This window comes from Urocitellus parryii, chromosome 4 (genome assembly GCF_045843805.1).
Source record: "Urocitellus parryii isolate mUroPar1 chromosome 4, mUroPar1.hap1, whole genome shotgun sequence".
Taxonomy (NCBI): Eukaryota; Metazoa; Chordata; class Mammalia; order Rodentia; family Sciuridae; genus Urocitellus; species Urocitellus parryii.
In genome coordinates, this window is record NC_135534.1 from 53,464,608 (window position 1) to 53,482,843 (window position 18,236).

The window sequence follows — 18,236 nt, forward strand, 5'->3', positions numbered from 1 at the left end:
ATTTTTTAATGAGCGCTCCTCATATATGAAATATGGACATACACACATACAGACATACAACACAGAACAGTGCACACATAAAATACAACACATAAGACAATAAAGGCCTTGTAGCTTTACCTAGGTGAAATCTCCATTGCAATGTTTAAAAACTCTAGTCAAAAAATAAAACACAGTCAAAAAATAAAACTGATCAGAAAAACATTAACCTAGGTTTGTATGAGCTCAAAAAATAAAATAGAACTTTATGATGTGGGAAAAATGCAATAATAAAATAGATATTGAAAAAAGCACCGTGGTTAATCACTGTCGCAGATGTAAGAATAGCTAAGCTGGAGCTCTGGATATCAGCTGTTATGGATTTGAGTCAAATCATCTTCTTTTTCTGTAGAAATTGCTTTAGTTAATCTCTCTGGAATCCAAATCGGCTGCTGTTCTCCCTGTGGAAACACACAAACGGAACCCCGACTCCAGACAATAACTGGATCGGGACCTTTCCATTGTCCTGTTAGAATATCTTTCCAAAGTACCTTAGGCTTATGTACATTTTTGGGGTACATATGTCTTTCCACAGCACTAAGTCCTGATGAATCCAAATTTAAAAAGTTTAGAGTAAAGAGGGTTATTTTAAGTTTATCTTTGGGGGATATATACCCCTTTCCAATTCCCTCTTTTTGCTTTAATAGGTACGTTTTAATAGTTTGATGAGCTCTTTCAACTATACCTTGTCCCTGTGGATTGTATGGGATTCCTGTTATATGAGTAATACCAAATGATGAGCAAAATTGTTTAAAAGAGTTAGATGTATAACCAGGACCGTTATCCGTTTTTAACTGTTTAGGAACACCCACAGTGGCAAAATTTTGTAAGCAATGAGCTAAAACATCTTTAGTTTTTTCTCCAGCATGAAGGGAGCCCATCAAAAATCCGGAAGAAGTATCAACTATAACATGTAAATATTTTAATTTTCCAAATTCTGGCAAGTGTGTGACGTCCATCTGCCAAATATGGTTAGGTATCAGTCCTCTAGGATTGACTCCAAGATTAACTTGTGGTAAAAAGGTCACACAATTTTGACATTGTTTTATTATATGCCTGGCTTGTTCCTTAGTTATTTTAAAACGCTTTTGTAAAGTATTAGCATTAACATGAAACCTTTTATGAAAATTTGTAGCTTCTTCTAGTGTAGAGAAAATATGTACGTCATGTGTAGTTTTATCTGCTACATCATTGCCCAAACTAAGGGCTCCAGGCAATCCTGTATGTGCCCTAATATGTCCTATAAAGAATGGATCTTTTCTGTCCCAGATTAGACTTTGTATAGTGGAAAACAAAGAGAAAACAGTAGAGGAAGGGGAAATCCTACCAGCATCTTCAAGGGATATTATATCATTAACTATATATTGACTATCAGAAAATAAATTAAATATAGAATCTTTGAACATCACAAAAGCTTGTAAAACTGCATTAAGCTCTACCTTTTGAGCTGATTGTTTGGGTACTAAAAATGTAAAAGTTTGATCAGGGGTAACTACTGCTGCTGTACCATTATTAGACCCATCAGTGAATATATTTGGAGCATTCATGATAGGTGTTTTTCTTGTCATTTTAGGAAAAACTACAGGATGCTTAGACCAAAAAGACAACAAAGGATTAGATGGTAAATGATTATCAAATGAAACATTCGATTTACACATGATTATTGCCCATGTATTTAACTCATTAGCTAACTCATCAATTTGGTCCATAGTATATGGAGTAATAATTTTATTGGGAAAAATTCCAAACACTCCCTTTGCTGCTCTTATTCCTTTGAGTATTAATTGTCCTACAGCCTCAGGATACCTAGTAAGAATAGTGTTAGGAGAATAAGATAAATGTATCCACAATAATGGACCTTCCTGCCAAAATACTCCTGTAGGAATATTTTTTGTTGGTAGTACAATAAATAATAAAGGCAAACTTATATCAATTCTATCTAGATGCATATTTTCCATATATGTTTCAATAATTTTTAATGCCTTTCTAGCTTTAGGAGTTAACATTCGGGGTGAATTTGGATCTGATGGACCTTTTAGAATATCAAATAAAGGTCCCAACTCTCCTATTGGTATGCCTAAATAAGGCCTTATCCAATTTATATCTCCCAATAACTTTTGAAAGTCGTTAAGTGATTTGAGTTGATCTACTCGTATTTGAATTTTAGGTGGACGGACCATGGTTGAGGATAATAGAACTCCTAAATAATTAATTGGAAAATTTAATTGTACTTTATCTATCCCTATCTCTAGATTATAATTTTTTAATAAGTTTGTAAGTGTGGCATAACATTCCAGCAATGTATTTTTATCTTTATGTGCTAGTAATACATCATCCATATAGTGAAATATTTTTAGTTCAGGATTTTGATTTCTAAGTGGCTGGATTGCTTTATTAACATAGATTTGACACATAGTTGGACTGTTAGCCATTCCTTGAGGGAGTACTTTCCATTCATATCTCTCATCAGGACCTTCATGATTTAATGCAGGGATAGTAAATGCAAAACGTGGACTATCCTCGGGATTAATAGGAATCGAAAAAAATAATCTTTAATGTCTATAGCTAAAACATGCCACTTTTTTGGTAAAGCAGACAATTGAGGAATCCCTGATTGAGCAGGTCCCATAATAACCATCTCATTATTAATGGCTCTTAAATCTTGCAATAATCTCCATTTACCCGATTTCTTTTTGATGACAAAAATGGGAGTATTATGGGGAGATACGGAAGGTTGTAAATGTCCTTCCGCTAATTGTTGTTTGACCAGATCATGGGCTACTTTTATCTTTTCTTTAGTCAGGGGCCACTGAGGAACCCACACTGGTCTTTCTGATTTCCAAGTAATTTTAATTGTCTCAGTGGCCCTTTCTGAAAATCCAACCCATGTCTGTCTGTTCCTTGATCTATTTGAATTGGTGCTGCTATACCTTGTTCTTGTTTTCCTAATCTTTTTTCTTTCCTAACACCTTGTCTAGCCCTAGTAGTGGGCGCATTAGGATTGATGTTATTTGTTAACATCAAACCTAGTTGATCTAGGACATCTCGTCCCCATAAATTAATAGGAAGGTGATCCAAAACGTATGGCTGTATAGTTCCTTCACATCTTCAGGATCCTTCCAATCTAATACCATAGCACTTCTATGGGGATTAGTTGCCACTCCTAGGCCTCGAAGCATTTGAGTGGCTTGTTGTAATGGCCAATGTTTTGGCCATTCTTGAAGAGATATTATACTAAGGTCAGCACCTGTGTCTAGCAGCCCATTAAATTCATGACCCTGAATATTTAGTTTTAGCATTGGGCGAGAATCTAAATTTAAAGACAACATAGCCAAATCTACACCTGTGGAGCCTAATCCCCTGGAACCTCTTTCTACATTACGACTAGAGAACTTATTATGTAGGCTGGGTATTATTAACAACTGTGCTATTCTGTCTCCAGGTGAAATTACTGATATACCTCCTGGAGAACTAGCTATAATTTTTATTTCACCTACATAATCGGGATCAATTACCCCAGGACTTATCATAAGTCCTTTTAATGTAGATGAACTACGTCCCAATAATAAGCCTACTGTTCCTTGGGGAAGAGGTCCTTTTACTCCTGTGGGAATGATTTGAACTCCCATCTCTGGAGTTAGTACTGCTCTGGCAGAGGCGCAGATGTCCAACCCTGCACTCCCTCTGGTTTGTCTGATGAGGGATTTAATGGACAATGTGTCCTGGGCACCACCCTGATGGTGTTGCTGGGTTCCTCCACTGCCCCGTATATTTGTGGTTGTGGGCCCCGGAGCATTGGGGCCCCATGAAGCCTGATGAAGCCTGATGCCTTTCTCCACGATATCGTGGGTAAATACCTGATCCTTGTCCGTTTTTTGATAAGGGAGTACCTTCTATGGTGGTTTGAGAACGGCATTCATTAGCCCAATGTCTCCCTCTACGGCATCGTGGGCAAATACCCGGTATTCTATTCCTTTGATTTCTAGTTTTGTTAAACCCTCCTCTTATGGGGCAACTCCTTTTAAAATGTCCTGTTTGTTCACAATTATAGCATGTTTCTGGCCTGGCATCTAAAGCCTGTTGTACTGCAGCTGCCAAGACTTGCCCTTGTTCATTAATATCTCTACATAATTTAATATATGTGTTTAAATCTTCATGTCTCCATGGTCTAATAACCTCTCTGCAGCAACGATTTGCTTGGTCATAAGCCAGTTGTTTTATTAATGGCATTGCTTGTTCTGTATCCCCAAAAATTTTCGCAGCAGTCTGAATAAGCCTATCTACAAAGTCAGCGTAAGGTTCATTAGGTCTCTGTATTACCTTAGATCCTGACCTTGTAAATCTCCATGTCCTTGTAAAGTCTTCCATGCCCTAACTGTGTCTGCAGCAATCTATGCATATACAGCAGGATCATATTCAATTTGTTGCCGTTGACCCTCACAAGGTCCTTTTCCTAACAACATATCTAGATTTCTTTGGGGGTAACCAGCTGCTGCATTTCGCCTAGCTGTCTCCGTGCAAAATTCCTCATTGGCAACCTTCCATAACAAATATTGTCCTCCATTTAGCACAGATTTATACATGCTATCCCAATCTGCTGGCATCATGTCCAAGTTAGTAATGGACTCCACCATGCTTACCGTAAAGGGAGCTTGAGGACCATAGGTTGTTACAGCCTCCTTTAACTGCTTCACTGTTTTAAATTCTAAAGCACGGTGAATTCGCTGCCCTCCTACCTGTTCAAATACAGGGCATGCTAATCTTTGAGATCCTGTCTCAGGATCCCACTTATCAACTACGGGGTTTGAGGGCCACTCAGCTGTCTCCATCTGTGGGGCTGTTGGTTGAATTACGCCCTCTGGTAATAAAACGGAGTTAGTAACAGCCTCTTGTTGTGGCCTTTTTCCTAATAACCCCTTTTCCTTTAAATGTTCTTCCTCTCTCTGACTAGCTCGAGAAACCTTCTCTTTTGCTTGATCTAAAATGTCTTTCTCCATGGTCTGAATCTCTAACAATTTACTTAACACCTTTTCGGTTTCTTTTTTACTAATTTCTAATCTTCTATAAAGATAACGCAACCCAATAAGATAACACAAAACAAAACCTCAACTGAATGAAACAAAAACGGAATAAAAATTAGGTGTATCAATTTTCTCTTCCACGGGGCTGACAAACTTCAAACCTTGAGCCAACCATTTTTCCCAGTTTGCCTGAGAAATTTCTAGGGATAGGCAGCTTGAAACAAAAACGAAATAAATCAAAACAAGAACACATTGTTTTTTGAAATGGTCACCCATTCTTTCGCCTTCCCTCAGGGGCGAGCAATTTTACTCACCTCCAAGTTTCAGACGTTCCGCGTACGGACCACCAAATGCCAGTGTCTCGGCTGGCACTGAATCACGAGCCACCACACAGCTTTGTAGGTTCAAACAGCAATTCTTTATTCCCGAACTCACACCGGCCTCCAACAAACACGTTCTGGTGCAATCTCCAATATGCCGCCGCCCCCAAATCCTACTCCACGAGGCTTTTTCCAAATCCCACTTTAATCTCACAAGAACTCAACGGGAACAAGCAGCAGGAACACCCTAATCCCAGCAGCAATAATCTTCAACCTCCAACTTCCCTAAAACCCCTATTGTCTTAAACCGGGAAATGCCTTAAACTGGGAACACCCTAAACCCAAGGACCGGGATACTTCCTCAAACCTGCAGGATACTTCCTCAAACCTGGATCCACCCTTGATCACCTTGAGCAGGGTCATCTTACTAAAGCATACATGCAATGTCCCATCAAATGTCCTCTAAGCAGCATGGGGTACACTGGCAAGGAGATTTTGATGTGTCATTCCTACTTGGTAATGGCCCTCAGCAGGGATGTAGTACTTGCTCAACACGTGTGAAGCCCTGAGTTAAATCCCCAGCATCCCCCACCAAAAAAAATAAAATAAAAAAATAAAATATATATATATATATATATATATATATTTGTAGGCCCAACCCTCCAACAATTAAAGAGTAGAAATGGAGAGATTGCAGGTATTTCTTCTGTTTTTGTTGTTCTTGTTGTTATTGTTTTGGGGTTTTTGTTTGTTTGTTTGTTTGTTTGTTTTGTGGTTCTAGAGATTGAACCATGGTCCTTTACCACTCAGCTATATTCCCATACCTTTTTATTTCTTTGATTTTGAGACAGAGTCTGGCTAAGTTGCTAAGGCCAGCCTAAAACTTCGAATTGTCCTGAATAGATGGGATTATAGGCATATGCCACCACCTGGAATATCTATGTATTTCTTAATGCTCACAAGTGATTGTGATAAATATTGAGGATTGAGAACCCTTTTGTGTTAAATGGCCACTAAAATTTCTTCTTTGTCTGAAATTATTCATTCAGTAGCATTTGATGAGCATGTACTACATATGTACTATGTATTTTGTTGCAATGAGATTCAGACATAAAAAACGTAGTCATTAAAATCTTAATCACCCCTTTAAAGGCTCTGCCTTTATATACAGTCACATTCTGAAGTACTCAGAGTGTCAGAAAATGAATTTTGGAAATACACAGTTCAGCCTCTAATTGTATTACTGATTTATCCAACAATACTATAAGAGAGAGTCATTCCTTATTTTACCTCTGAAATGTACCCTTCTTTAAATCTTTATAGTTGCATTATTCCTAAGCTGGATAGAATCAAGATAGTTTAATATATTGGTCATAAAAGATTATTTACCACATAATAAGCAAAAAGCTCATAAGGTTCAAAAAAGATAAGTCTATAGGAATAGTTGTGCTTATTTTGAAAAAGTGAAAAATAAAGCAAAATTTCTTAGCCCTGTTGGCATGTTGCTGTTCATAAATTACATTTAAATGCTGTTCATAAATTACATTTAAATGCAAACATTTTTTTAGATATTTTTACTAGTTGTTGATGGACTTTTATTTCATTAATTTATATATGGTGCTGAGAATTGAACCCAGTGCCTCATGCATTCTAGGCAAGCGCTCTACTACTGAGCCACAACCCCAGCCCTCAAACATATTTTTTAAAAGAAACTAAATATTGAGTACAGATTGCATATCCTATGTTTAACCTTTGAGTATAAGCTTCATATAAAAGGATAATCAGAGTTTTTCATTTTAAGGATTGACAGACCCAGGAAATGAGAAATTCTGATGATGATAATAAGTTTATGCTTATAAACCCAGAAGTATGGCACACACCTATAATCCCAGTCACTGAGGAAACTGAGGCAGAAAGAGTGCAAGTTAAATACCCTATCGCAAAATTTAAAAAGGTCTGGGGATGCAGCTTAGTGGTAAAGTGTACCTAGGGTCAATGCCTAGCGGTGGGGGTTGGGGCCAGGGGCAGTGGAGGACATTCAGGTTTTTAAGTCAAATAAACCTAGTTTAAATCTTATCCCTTCCTTCTTTCTATCTGTGAGACCTTATTAATTATTCAGTACTGTTCTTATAACGTTACCTATTCCTGTTCCACTGCTTATAATGCCCTCCTTCTTCCCCTCTACAAATCCAAATTCTACTCTCTATTCAAAGCTCACTTTCACTTCCACTTCTTACAAGAATCATTCTCTATTTATCTAGCATTCAAAAATCATCTCCTTTTCTGAAATATTTCAATCCTTGAATAGTCGATTCCCTCAAACCTAGGAGCTAATCACACATTATTATATTCTGCATGTGACTTTCCTCCTTTAGGGAAGTAGAAGCTGTTCAAAGAGAATTTGTGGGTGCTACTTCTTTTCTAGGCCCTCATCTTTATAACCTAATAGTTGATATTTTCCTATTCTTGCTATAATATTTAAACTCCTAAAACTCTTAGGCTTAAGTCTAATCTATCTTCCAAAGACATATATTCATAATATAGCAGCCTTTGCCACATATTGAAACTTTAAAACCTGTTCTATTTTACTTTATCCTTACAATAAATATCTTGGATGTCTTTTCAATAATTACAGATATTTAAAACTAACTGATCTTGTGTAACACATAGTACATGGGGGAGATAGAAAGAATGAGTGCAGGCAGGTTGTGAAGGTTTTCCTCATTCTGGGAAAGGTATATGTCTCAGGAGTGAATTACCATGCAATAAAATTTAGTGATATTCTCAAATCATGTCATTTTCTCTTACTGCATTTCTGTACATTGTGCTCTGCAGAGACTTTAGACATGAACTATAAAGTGCTATTGCTGAGTCTGTGTCCTATCATCCTACAGTTGGTGAACAAACAGTTGTACGGAGCTTTCCCATTGCCTCTATCACTAAGGAGAAGAAGATCACAATGCAGAACCAGCTACAGCAGAACATGCAAGAAGGACTACAGATTACATCAGCATCTTTTCAGGTATAGTTCATACTCCTTGTCTGAAATGCTTGGAACAAGATGTGTTTCAGATTCTGAAAGGTTTTAGATTTGAGGATATTGGCATGGCCTTTACCAATTGAGCATCCCTAATTCAAAAATATAAAATCTAAATCATTCTGAAATTGAAAACTTTTTGAGCATTGAAGTTTCAAATTTTGGAGTGGTTCAATTTCTTATTTATGGTTTAGTTATGCTCAACCTATATTAAGAAAAGAAACCATTCTTCTAGTATTTAAAATTTTTTTCTGAGTGGGCATGTTGGCACATGCCTGAAATCCCAGCAGCTCAGGAGGCTGAAGCAGGAGAATAGCAAGTTCAAAGCCAGCTTTAGCAACTAAGCAAGGCCCTAAGCAACTTAGCAGACCCTGTCTCAAAATTTTAAAAAGGGCTATGGATGTGGTCAGTGGTTTAAATGCCCCTGGGCTCAATCCCTGGTACAAAATATATATATATATATATCAACCTAGTGATATTGTAGCTACTTTCTGTGGTCGTGGAGTCAGAATGTCTGGGAAAGTAATCTTCAGATGACTAAACTCATGAATAGTTTCATCCTTCAATTCATGAGTCCCTGGCCAGCCTAGAGTATCAACAGATTATCAAATTTTAGTATTCTTTGAAACTCAGACACATGAGGGCTCTTTTTCTCTGACAAGTTATATCTCAATTCTTTAGATAAAAATCAATTCCTCTAGCATCTGTTTCAGAAAGAAATGCCCTATGACTGGCTCTTCTATGAAAGAGGTAAAACTCTTGAGAAGTATAACTTGGGCTAATGTACTGTTGGTACTAACTGTGTAATCCCTGATAAAGCAAGGGTTTTTTCCAGGGGACTCTGAACATACCAAAACATAGAACTACTGATACAAACCAATTCCTAGAAGAAGCAATCTTTTCTTAGTTTTTCTTTTTTTTTTCAAAGTTCACAATCTATATATCTTTTGTTTTTCCTGTTCTTCCTGCCTTGTCTCTGACTACGCAGATTTCCAATGATTCCAATTCTTACCTCATTTCTTCTAGACAAGGAACCCTCCCCCGTACTCTCTATGCTCATCTCATGAACTGTGAAGCTGTTGATATTTAGACTCCAGACCTTCTTACATCGTCAAGAGTACTGACTATCCCAGCTGCCAAAGAACGCTATACTCAAATAATTCCTGTCTATTCTGGTTAAGATTATAGTCAAACTGATTTTTCCCCTAGATTTGATGTATCCCTAGGTACAGAGGGACATTATTAGGTCAAATTCCCTATCTAGAACCAGCAGTTAAAAGATAAAAAGGACATGCTTGCTCCTTCAGACATTACAAGTTTATTCCTCATCCCATGGTAGAAAAGATAGTCTTAAAGAAACCCAACTTCAAAAATCTGATTTTCCTTGCCAGTTAACCATACATGACAAGGTAACTTTTCTGGGCCTTTTTTCACTTTCAAAATTAAAAGCCTGTATTGTACATTATCAAGAGTTCCTACAATCTCCAAAGTCTTGCCATTTAGTTTTGTTATTTTTTTTCCTGTATGTTTTGTTTATTTTGTTTTAGTAATTTGGGGGGATAGTTGTCTGGAAATAGTGCTTCTGATATGTTTAATCTCTTTTGTCTCTAGTTGATTAAAGTAGCATTTGATGAAGAAGTCAGTCCGGAAGTAGTAGAGATCTTTAAGAAACAACTAATGAAGTTCCGTTATCCTCAGTCCATCTTTAGCACCTTTGCTTTTGCTGCTGGACAAACTACCCCACAAATAATTTTACCCAAACAGAAGGAAAAGAACACTTCCTTTCGGTAAGAAGAAAGACTGTTCTCTTAATTTCAACCCTCCATAATTGATTGTCAGAGGAAGTACTTTATGTCCAGGAGTAAAATGATTGCTCTTTTTAATTTCTGTCAAGATCATTGGGCCAAGCTCAAGAAACTATGGAACAGCAGCACTGATATGGGTAACAGGTTTGAAAATCTTAAAAACTATAAGAGGCTTTGACATCCATTGCTCATGATGCATTTTTATGACATGAAATTCTGTTTTCTCTTTTTTTCATATTAATCTTTAACTGCCTTTGAACAGCAGCCCTTACATCTTTTATTAATATCCAGATTGAGTGGACAGTTTTGTTTTTTGATCTAGAAACAGGAGTTTTTATTTTTCTTTTTTCTTTTTTTTTTTTGAAACTTTATTTTGAACAATTTCAAACTTACAAAAAATTGACAACAGTAGTTCAAAGAATTCTTTACCCAGATTAACCAGTGATTTATATTTTTATTATATTCATTCTATGTGTGTGTGTGTGTGTCTCTGTGTGTGTGTGTGTGTGTGTGTGTGTGTGTGTGTTTGTACATTCATAAAATCACTTCAGGTGTAACTTAATGGGTGGTGGTAGTGGTAGTATGGGGGTTTTTGTGTTTTGTTTTGATACTGGGGATTGAATCCAGGGGTTCATTACCCAGTCCCTTTTTATTTTGAAACAGGGGTTTGCTAAATTTCTGAAACTGGCCTCAATCTTGTAATCCTCTTGCCTCAACCTCCTGAGTCACTGAGATTATAGGCATATACCACAGTGCCCAGCTTAAAGATATTTTTTGAAAAATTTTTCCCAGCTAGGGTGACAACCTTTTTATTTTTTCATACTAAAGGCAATTCTTAAAATTTTTAAATTGCTGTATCTTTCTTACAGCTGATAAAACAGCTACATACGTATGATTCATACATATTATATATTATATACACACTCAATAGCTATGTATTTATAACACATTATATATAAATTTTTTAACCTCTATGTTAACATACAAAATGTCCTTTATCCTTGAACATCAATATACATTTTCTAAGAGAAAAAAATCATTATCTCAACCTAGATATAGTAAACAACCAAAAAATTTGTCCAGGTGCAGTGACGCATACCTTTAATCCCAGCAACTCAGGAGGCTGCAGCAGAAGGATCATAAATTTGGGGCCAGACTCAGCAACTTAGAGACCCTTCTTAAAATAAAAAATGAAAAGAGCTGGGGATGTAGCTCAATGGTAGAGTGCCCCTAGGTTCAATCCCCTGCACTGTCCAAAAAACAAAAAAGGAAAGAAATGTAATTAATGTAAAACTTTTACCTAACACACAGTCTGTATCCAAGAGTGTAATGACTCTTCTTTATTCCTATTTTGTTTGTTTGTTTGTTTTTGTTTTCTGATTCAGAATCCAATCTAGGATCAAGCATTGCATTTAATTGTCATATGAATCCTTATTTTCTGACAAAAATTTTTAGAAATCAATATTGAAATTTTCATCAGTTTTAACTCTTAGAAAATAACAATTGATTTAAAATTCCCTACCATTAGTGATAAAATATAGAACCTGATTTTTTACTTCACTCACCATTAATAACCTAGAATATGGGCATCTGCTGGCACAAATTACATATTAGAATGAGCTTTGCAGGCTTTTTGCCTGAAAGTTAAGTAGATTGGAGATATGGAAGATTTGAGATTCCCAGCAGTATGTCATTTTCCCAAATGCATAACTAGCCACCAGTATTACATATTACCTGGTAAGTGAAGGGGACCATAGATAGCATGAACAGTTTCCTAAGGATTTATAACAGTAAGTAAAGCATTTTATCTCAGCAATGCAGGGTCACACAAAACAATCCTGCCTATGATCTTTGTTATCCTAGCCCTCAGTGGAAGAAGCAATGCTTGGCATAGTGTTTTAGAAATGCTATACAGGGGCTGGAGTTGTAACTCAGTGGAAGAGTGCTTGCCTAGCACATGTGAGGCACTGGGTTCAATTCTCAGCACCACATATAAATAAATAAAATATAGATCCATCAACAACTAAAAAATATTTAAAAAAAAAAGAAATACTATACAAACTCAGAAATATGTGCATGTGTGTATGTGTGTGTGTGTGTGTGTGTGTGTATATATATATATGTATATATATATATATATATATGAGTTTCAGAAATATGTAACTGTATCAAGCCTGTTGTACCAGCTCAAGAGATATATAACAATTTAAAATTTTAAGAATTGAGCCAAGCATGGTGGCACATGCCTGTAATCCCAGCAACTCAGGAGGCTGAGGCAGGAATATCACAAGTTCAAAGCCAGCTTCAGCAACTTAGCAAGGCCCTAAGCAATTCTAAATAAAATACAAAAAGGGCTGGAGATGTAGCTCAGTACTTGAGTGCCCCTGAGTTCAATCCCTGGTACACCCCCCCAAAAAAAATTGCCTGTATGTATGAAACAAAAGCTCTAGCTGGAAAAAAAAATTCAGAAATACCATTGAGTTTAGGTTATACCTGAAAAAAATGCAATACCGGTATTTTATGATTCCCAGAAGTTATCTTAAGCATGTTTCATGTTTCATAATCTCCAGGTTTGCACTGCAGGTAACTAAAATGGTCTGGTAAATCTATTTGACAATAAAAGAATCCTTATCATTTTCACAGAACGACAAGAAAATTCAAAAAAAGAATTCTTTATCAGAGAAGAACATAATCAAGAACAACCTTACTTAAAATCTTCTTCTCTATCTGATTAATGAGGAAATTGCTTCTTTAGTTAATTCACTAGAGTATAAATACTCTGGATTTTCTATCAGCAAGAAAGGGAAAGCTATTTGATTAAATAAAATATTTTTAGGTCCAAATAACTTACATCTTAGTTTCCTTCTAATTAAAGCTGATTCTGAAAAGAATATTCAAGTGTCTGTTTCTTTCTTTTCTCCTCTCAAAAGGGGAGCATTCTTATATCTTATAAAGCCTACAGCTAATTTGAGGTAGGACATCACATGTACACACTTAAAGCATTTAGGAGATAAGTCATGGAGACAATCATGCTAAGTGAAATAAGTAAATCCCAAAAAACCAAAGGTTGAATATTTTCGCTGGTATTTGGAAGCTAACCCACAATGGGTGGGGAGCAAGGCAAAGTTCAGTAGATTACACAAAAGGGGAATGTAGGGAGGGAGGGGGATAGGAAAAAGAAAGATAGTGGAATGAATCTGCCATAATTTTTCTATTACATATATGAATATACCACAGTGAATCTCACTATCATGTACATCCATAAGAATGGAGTCCTAATTAGAAGAAGGTATATTTCATGCTTGTATAATTACATCCAAATGGATTCTTCTGTCATTTATTAATTAAAAATAACCAATCTTAAAAAAAAAAAAAAAGGAAAAGAAGCCCAAAGTGCTGCCAACTGTAATTGTCATATGACCTCAAAAAATGTCTTAATTGGCAGAGAAGGGGTCAGGTTGGCTTTCCAAGTAGGGAGACTTCTGCAAGCATAATTTTGTAGGACTTTGGTGGTATGGAGAATCAGAATGGGTTCAGGCTGTACTTAACCAAAAAAGGCTACCCCAGAGAGTTTAGATTTAGGTGATAAGCAGTTTTTTGCCTAAGTGTCCTCCTGATGACAGTGGAGTCTTATATGAAGTTTGTCTACTGCCACATCTAAAGAAGGAGAAGCTTAACAAAAGTATGTATAATACAGTAGACTGTACGTATGGCTGTGGGAACAGAGAAGAAAAAATTTGAGCTATGTAGGTGTCAAAACTATAAGTATACCTTTATATTAAATTGACATTCTCCTTGATTTTATTACTTGTAGCACTTTCTCAAAAACAATTGTGAAAGGTGCCAAAAGGGCAGGGAAAATGACAATTGGGCGGCAGTATTTATTGAAGAGGAGGACAGGAACAATTGTAGAAGAGAGAGTAAATCGTCCTGGATGGAATGAAGAAGATGATATATCTGGTATGTTAAGAACCATTTTTCATGATTTAGTTTTTTTATTCTTATTTGAATAAGAAATGGCAATGTAGTTGCACTTAACCTTTTTAATTTTTTTAATTAATTTTTTATTTGTTTTAACGAGTTATACATGACAGTAGAATGCACTTATATACTTTGATATATCATACATACATGGGATATAATTTCTCATTTTTCTGGATATACATGTTGTATAATCATATTGGTCATACAGTCACATATATACATAAAGTAATAATGTCTGTTTCATTCTACTGTCTTTTTTATCCTCACATCCCCTGCCTTCCCCTTCTTTCACTTCCCTCTACCTAATCTAACACTATTCTTTTTTTTTTTGCCTTTATACATGTACTTTGTTTTTTGTTGTTGTTGTTGTTTTGTATTACAGTTCTTTTTTTCCCCTTATACCATCTCTTTTCTTTATTGATTTTATTATTTTTTTAAAATATACAACAACAGTGGAATACATTACAATTCTTATTACACATATAGAGCACAATTTTTCGTATCTCTGTATATAAAGTATGTTCACGCCAATTTATGGCATTATATATGTACTTTTTTTTCATAAAAATTCTTAAAAAACATTTATACCACAATTTTTGTATCTCTGTTTGTAATAAAGTATGTTGACACCCAATTCAAGTCTTCATACATGTACTTTGTATAATGATGTCCATCACATTCCACCATCCTTGCTAATCCCCTGCCCACTCCCTTTCCCTTCCACCCCTCTGCCCTATCTAGAATTTATCTATTCCTCCCATGCTTTCCCACCCTACCTCACTATGAGTCAACCTCCTTATATCAGAAAAAAAACATTCAGCATTTGTTTTTTTAGCATTATATTCTCCAACACCATTCATTTATCTGCAAATGCCATGATTTTGTTCTTTTTTAATGCTGAGTAAAATTCCATTGTGTGTATATGCCAATTTTTTTTTTTTGATCCATTCATCCACTGAAGGACATCTAGGTTGGCGCCACAATTTAGCTATTGTGAATTGTGCTGCTATAAACATTGATGTGGCTCTGTCCCTGTGGTATGCTGTTTTTAAGTCCTTTGGGTATCTTCCGAGGAGAAGAATAGCTGGATCAAATGGTGGTTCTATACCCAGTTTTTCAAGGAATCTCCATACTGCTTTCTAATTTGGCTGCACCAATTTGCAGTCCCACCAGCAATGTATGAGTGTGCCTTTTTCCCAACATCCTCGCCAACACTTATTGTTGTTTGTCTTCATAATAGCTGCCATTCTGACTGGAGTGAGATGATATCTTAGAGTGGTTTTGATTTGCATTTCTCTGATTGCTAGAGATGATGAGCATTTTTTATACATTTGTTGATTGATTGTATATCCTCTTCTGAGAAGTGTCTGGACTGAGTTCTTTATATACCCTAGAGATTAGTGCTCTGATGTGTGAGGGATAAAGATTTGCTCCCAAGATGTAGACTCTCTGTTCACCTCACAGATTGTTTCTTTTGCTGAGAAGACACTTTTTAGTTAGATTCCATCACATTTGTTGATTCTTGGTTTTAATTCTTGTACTATAGGAGTCTTATTAAGGAAGTTGGGGCCTAATCCCACATGATGAAGATTAGGGCCTACTTTTTCTTCTATTAGATGCAGATTCTCTGGTTTAATTCCTAGGTCCTTGATCCATTTTGAGTTAAGTTTTGTGTATGGTGAAAGATAGGGGTTTAATTTCATTTTGTTGCATATGGATTTCCAGTTTTCCCAGCACCCTTTGTTGAAAATGCTAACTTTTCTCCAGTGCGTGTTTTTGGCACCTTTGTCTAATATAAGATAATTGTAATTTTATGGGTTAGTTTCTGTGTCCTCTGTTCTGTACCATTGGTCTCCTAGCCTATTTTGGTGCCAATACCATGCTGTTTTTGTTACTGTTGCTCTGTAGTATAGTTTAAGATCTGGTATAGCAATACCACCTGTTTCACTCTTCCTACTAAGGATTGCTTTAGTTATTCTGGGTCTCTTATTTTTCCAGATGAATTTCATGATTGTTTTTTCTATTTCTATGAAGAATGCCACTGGGATTTTGATCGGAATTGCATTAAATCTGTATAGTACTTTTGGTAGTGTGATCATTTTGATAATATTTATTCTGCCTATCCAAGAGCAAGGTAGATCTTTCCATCTTCTAAGGTCTTCTTTGATTTCTCTTTTAGGGTTCTATAGTTTTTATTGTAAAAATCTTTCACCTCTTTCATTAAGTTGATTCCCAAATATCTTTTTTTTTTTTTTGAGGTTATTGTGAATGGGGTAGTTTTCCTCATTTACTTTTCAGAGGATTTGTCACTGATATACAGAAATGCCTTTGATTTATGGGTGTTGATTTTATATCCTGCCACTTTGCTGAATTCATTTACTAGTTCTAGAAGTTTTCTGGTGGAGTTTTTTGGGTCTTTTAGATATAGAATCACATCATCAGCAAATAGTGCTAATTTAAGTTCTTTTTTTCCTATACACATCCCTTTGATTTCTTTTGTCTGTCTAATTGCTCTGGCCAGTCTTTCAAGAACTATGTTGAATAGAAGTGGTGAAAGAGGGCGTCCCTGTCTTGTTCCAGTTTTTAGAGGGAATGTCTTCAATTTTTCTCCATATAAAATGATGTTGGCCTGAGACTTAGCATAGATAGTCTTTCTGATGTTGAGATATGTTTTCTGTCATGCTTAGTTTTTCTAGTGTTTTTAATATAAAGGGATGCTGTATTTTGTCAAATGCTTTTTCTGTGTCTATTGAGATGATCATATGGTTTTTATCTTTAAGTCTATTGATGTGATGATTTCTGTATGTTGACCCAACCTTGCATCCCTAGGATGAGTCCCACTTGATCATGGTGCACAATCTTTTTGATATGTTTTTGTATTCGATTTTCCAGAATTTTATTGAGAATTTTTGCATCTATATTCATTAGAGATGATGGTCTGAAGTTTTCTTTCTTTGATGTGTCTTTGCCTGGTTTTGGGATCAGGATAATATTGGCCTCATAGAATGAGTTTGGAATTACTGCCTTTTTTTCTATTTCCAGAAGTAAATTGAAGAGTATTGGTATTAGTTCTTCTTTAAGGGCCGTGTAGAAATCGGTTGTGTATCCATCCAGTCCTGGGCTTTTCTTGATTGGTAAGCTTCTGATGGCTTCTTCTATTTCCTCACTTGATATTGTTCTGTTTAAATTGTGTATGTCTTCCTGACTCAATCTGGGCAAATCATATGACTTAAGAAATTTGTTGATGCCTTCAAAGTCTTCTATTTTATTGGAGTATAAGTTTTCAAAATAATTTCTAATGATCCTCTGTATTTCTGTAGTGTCTGTTGTGATATTACCTTTTTCATCATGTATGCTGGTAATTTGAGTTCTCTCTCTCCTTCGTTAACATGGCTAAGGGTCTGTCAATTTTATTTATTTTTTAAAAGAACCAACTTTTTGTTTTGTCAATTTTTTCAATTGTTTCTTTTGTTTTGATTTCATTGATTTCAGCTCTAATTTTAATTATTTCTTGCCTTCTACTGCTTTTGCTGGTAGTTTGTTCTTTTTCTAGGGCTTTGAGATGTAGTGTGAGGTCATTTATTTGTTGACTTTTTCTTCTTTTAAGGAATGAACCCCATGCAACGAATTTACCTCTTAGTACTGCTTTCATAGTATCCCAGAGATTTCATATGTTGTGTCTATGTTCTTATTTACCTCTAGGAATTTTTTTAATCTCTTCCTTGATGTCTTCTGTAACCCATTTTTCATTCAGTAGCATATTATTTAGTCTCCAGGTGATGGAGAAATTTTTATTTTTTATTTTGTCATTGATTTCTAATTTCATTCCATTATGATCTGATAAAATGCATAGTAGTATATCTACTTTTTTGTATTTGCTAAGAGTTGCTTTGTGGCATAATATATGGTCTATTTTAGAGAAGGATCCATGTGCTGCTGAGAAAAATGTGTATCTGCTTGATGCAGGTTGAAATATTCTATATATGTCAGTTAAGTCTAAGTTATTGATTATGTTATTGAGTTCTGTTGT

The 18,236-nt window shown here is 35.7% G+C and overlaps 1 protein-coding gene across 3 annotated transcripts in view; it reads left to right on the plus strand.

Annotated features, from left to right (window-relative positions):
• Positions 1–18,236, plus strand: part of Sbf2 (SET binding factor 2) — a 426,980-nt gene that overhangs the window by 343,380 nt on the left and 65,364 nt on the right. For all 3 annotated transcript variants that reach the window (XM_077798180.1, XM_077798181.1, XM_077798182.1), the window contains exons 23-25: positions 8,275–8,402; positions 10,029–10,204; positions 14,037–14,182. In XM_077798180.1, the coding sequence (XP_077654306.1) occupies positions 8,275–8,402; positions 10,029–10,204; positions 14,037–14,182 (450 nt within the window). The remainder of the gene's footprint in view (positions 1–8,274; positions 8,403–10,028; positions 10,205–14,036; positions 14,183–18,236) is intronic.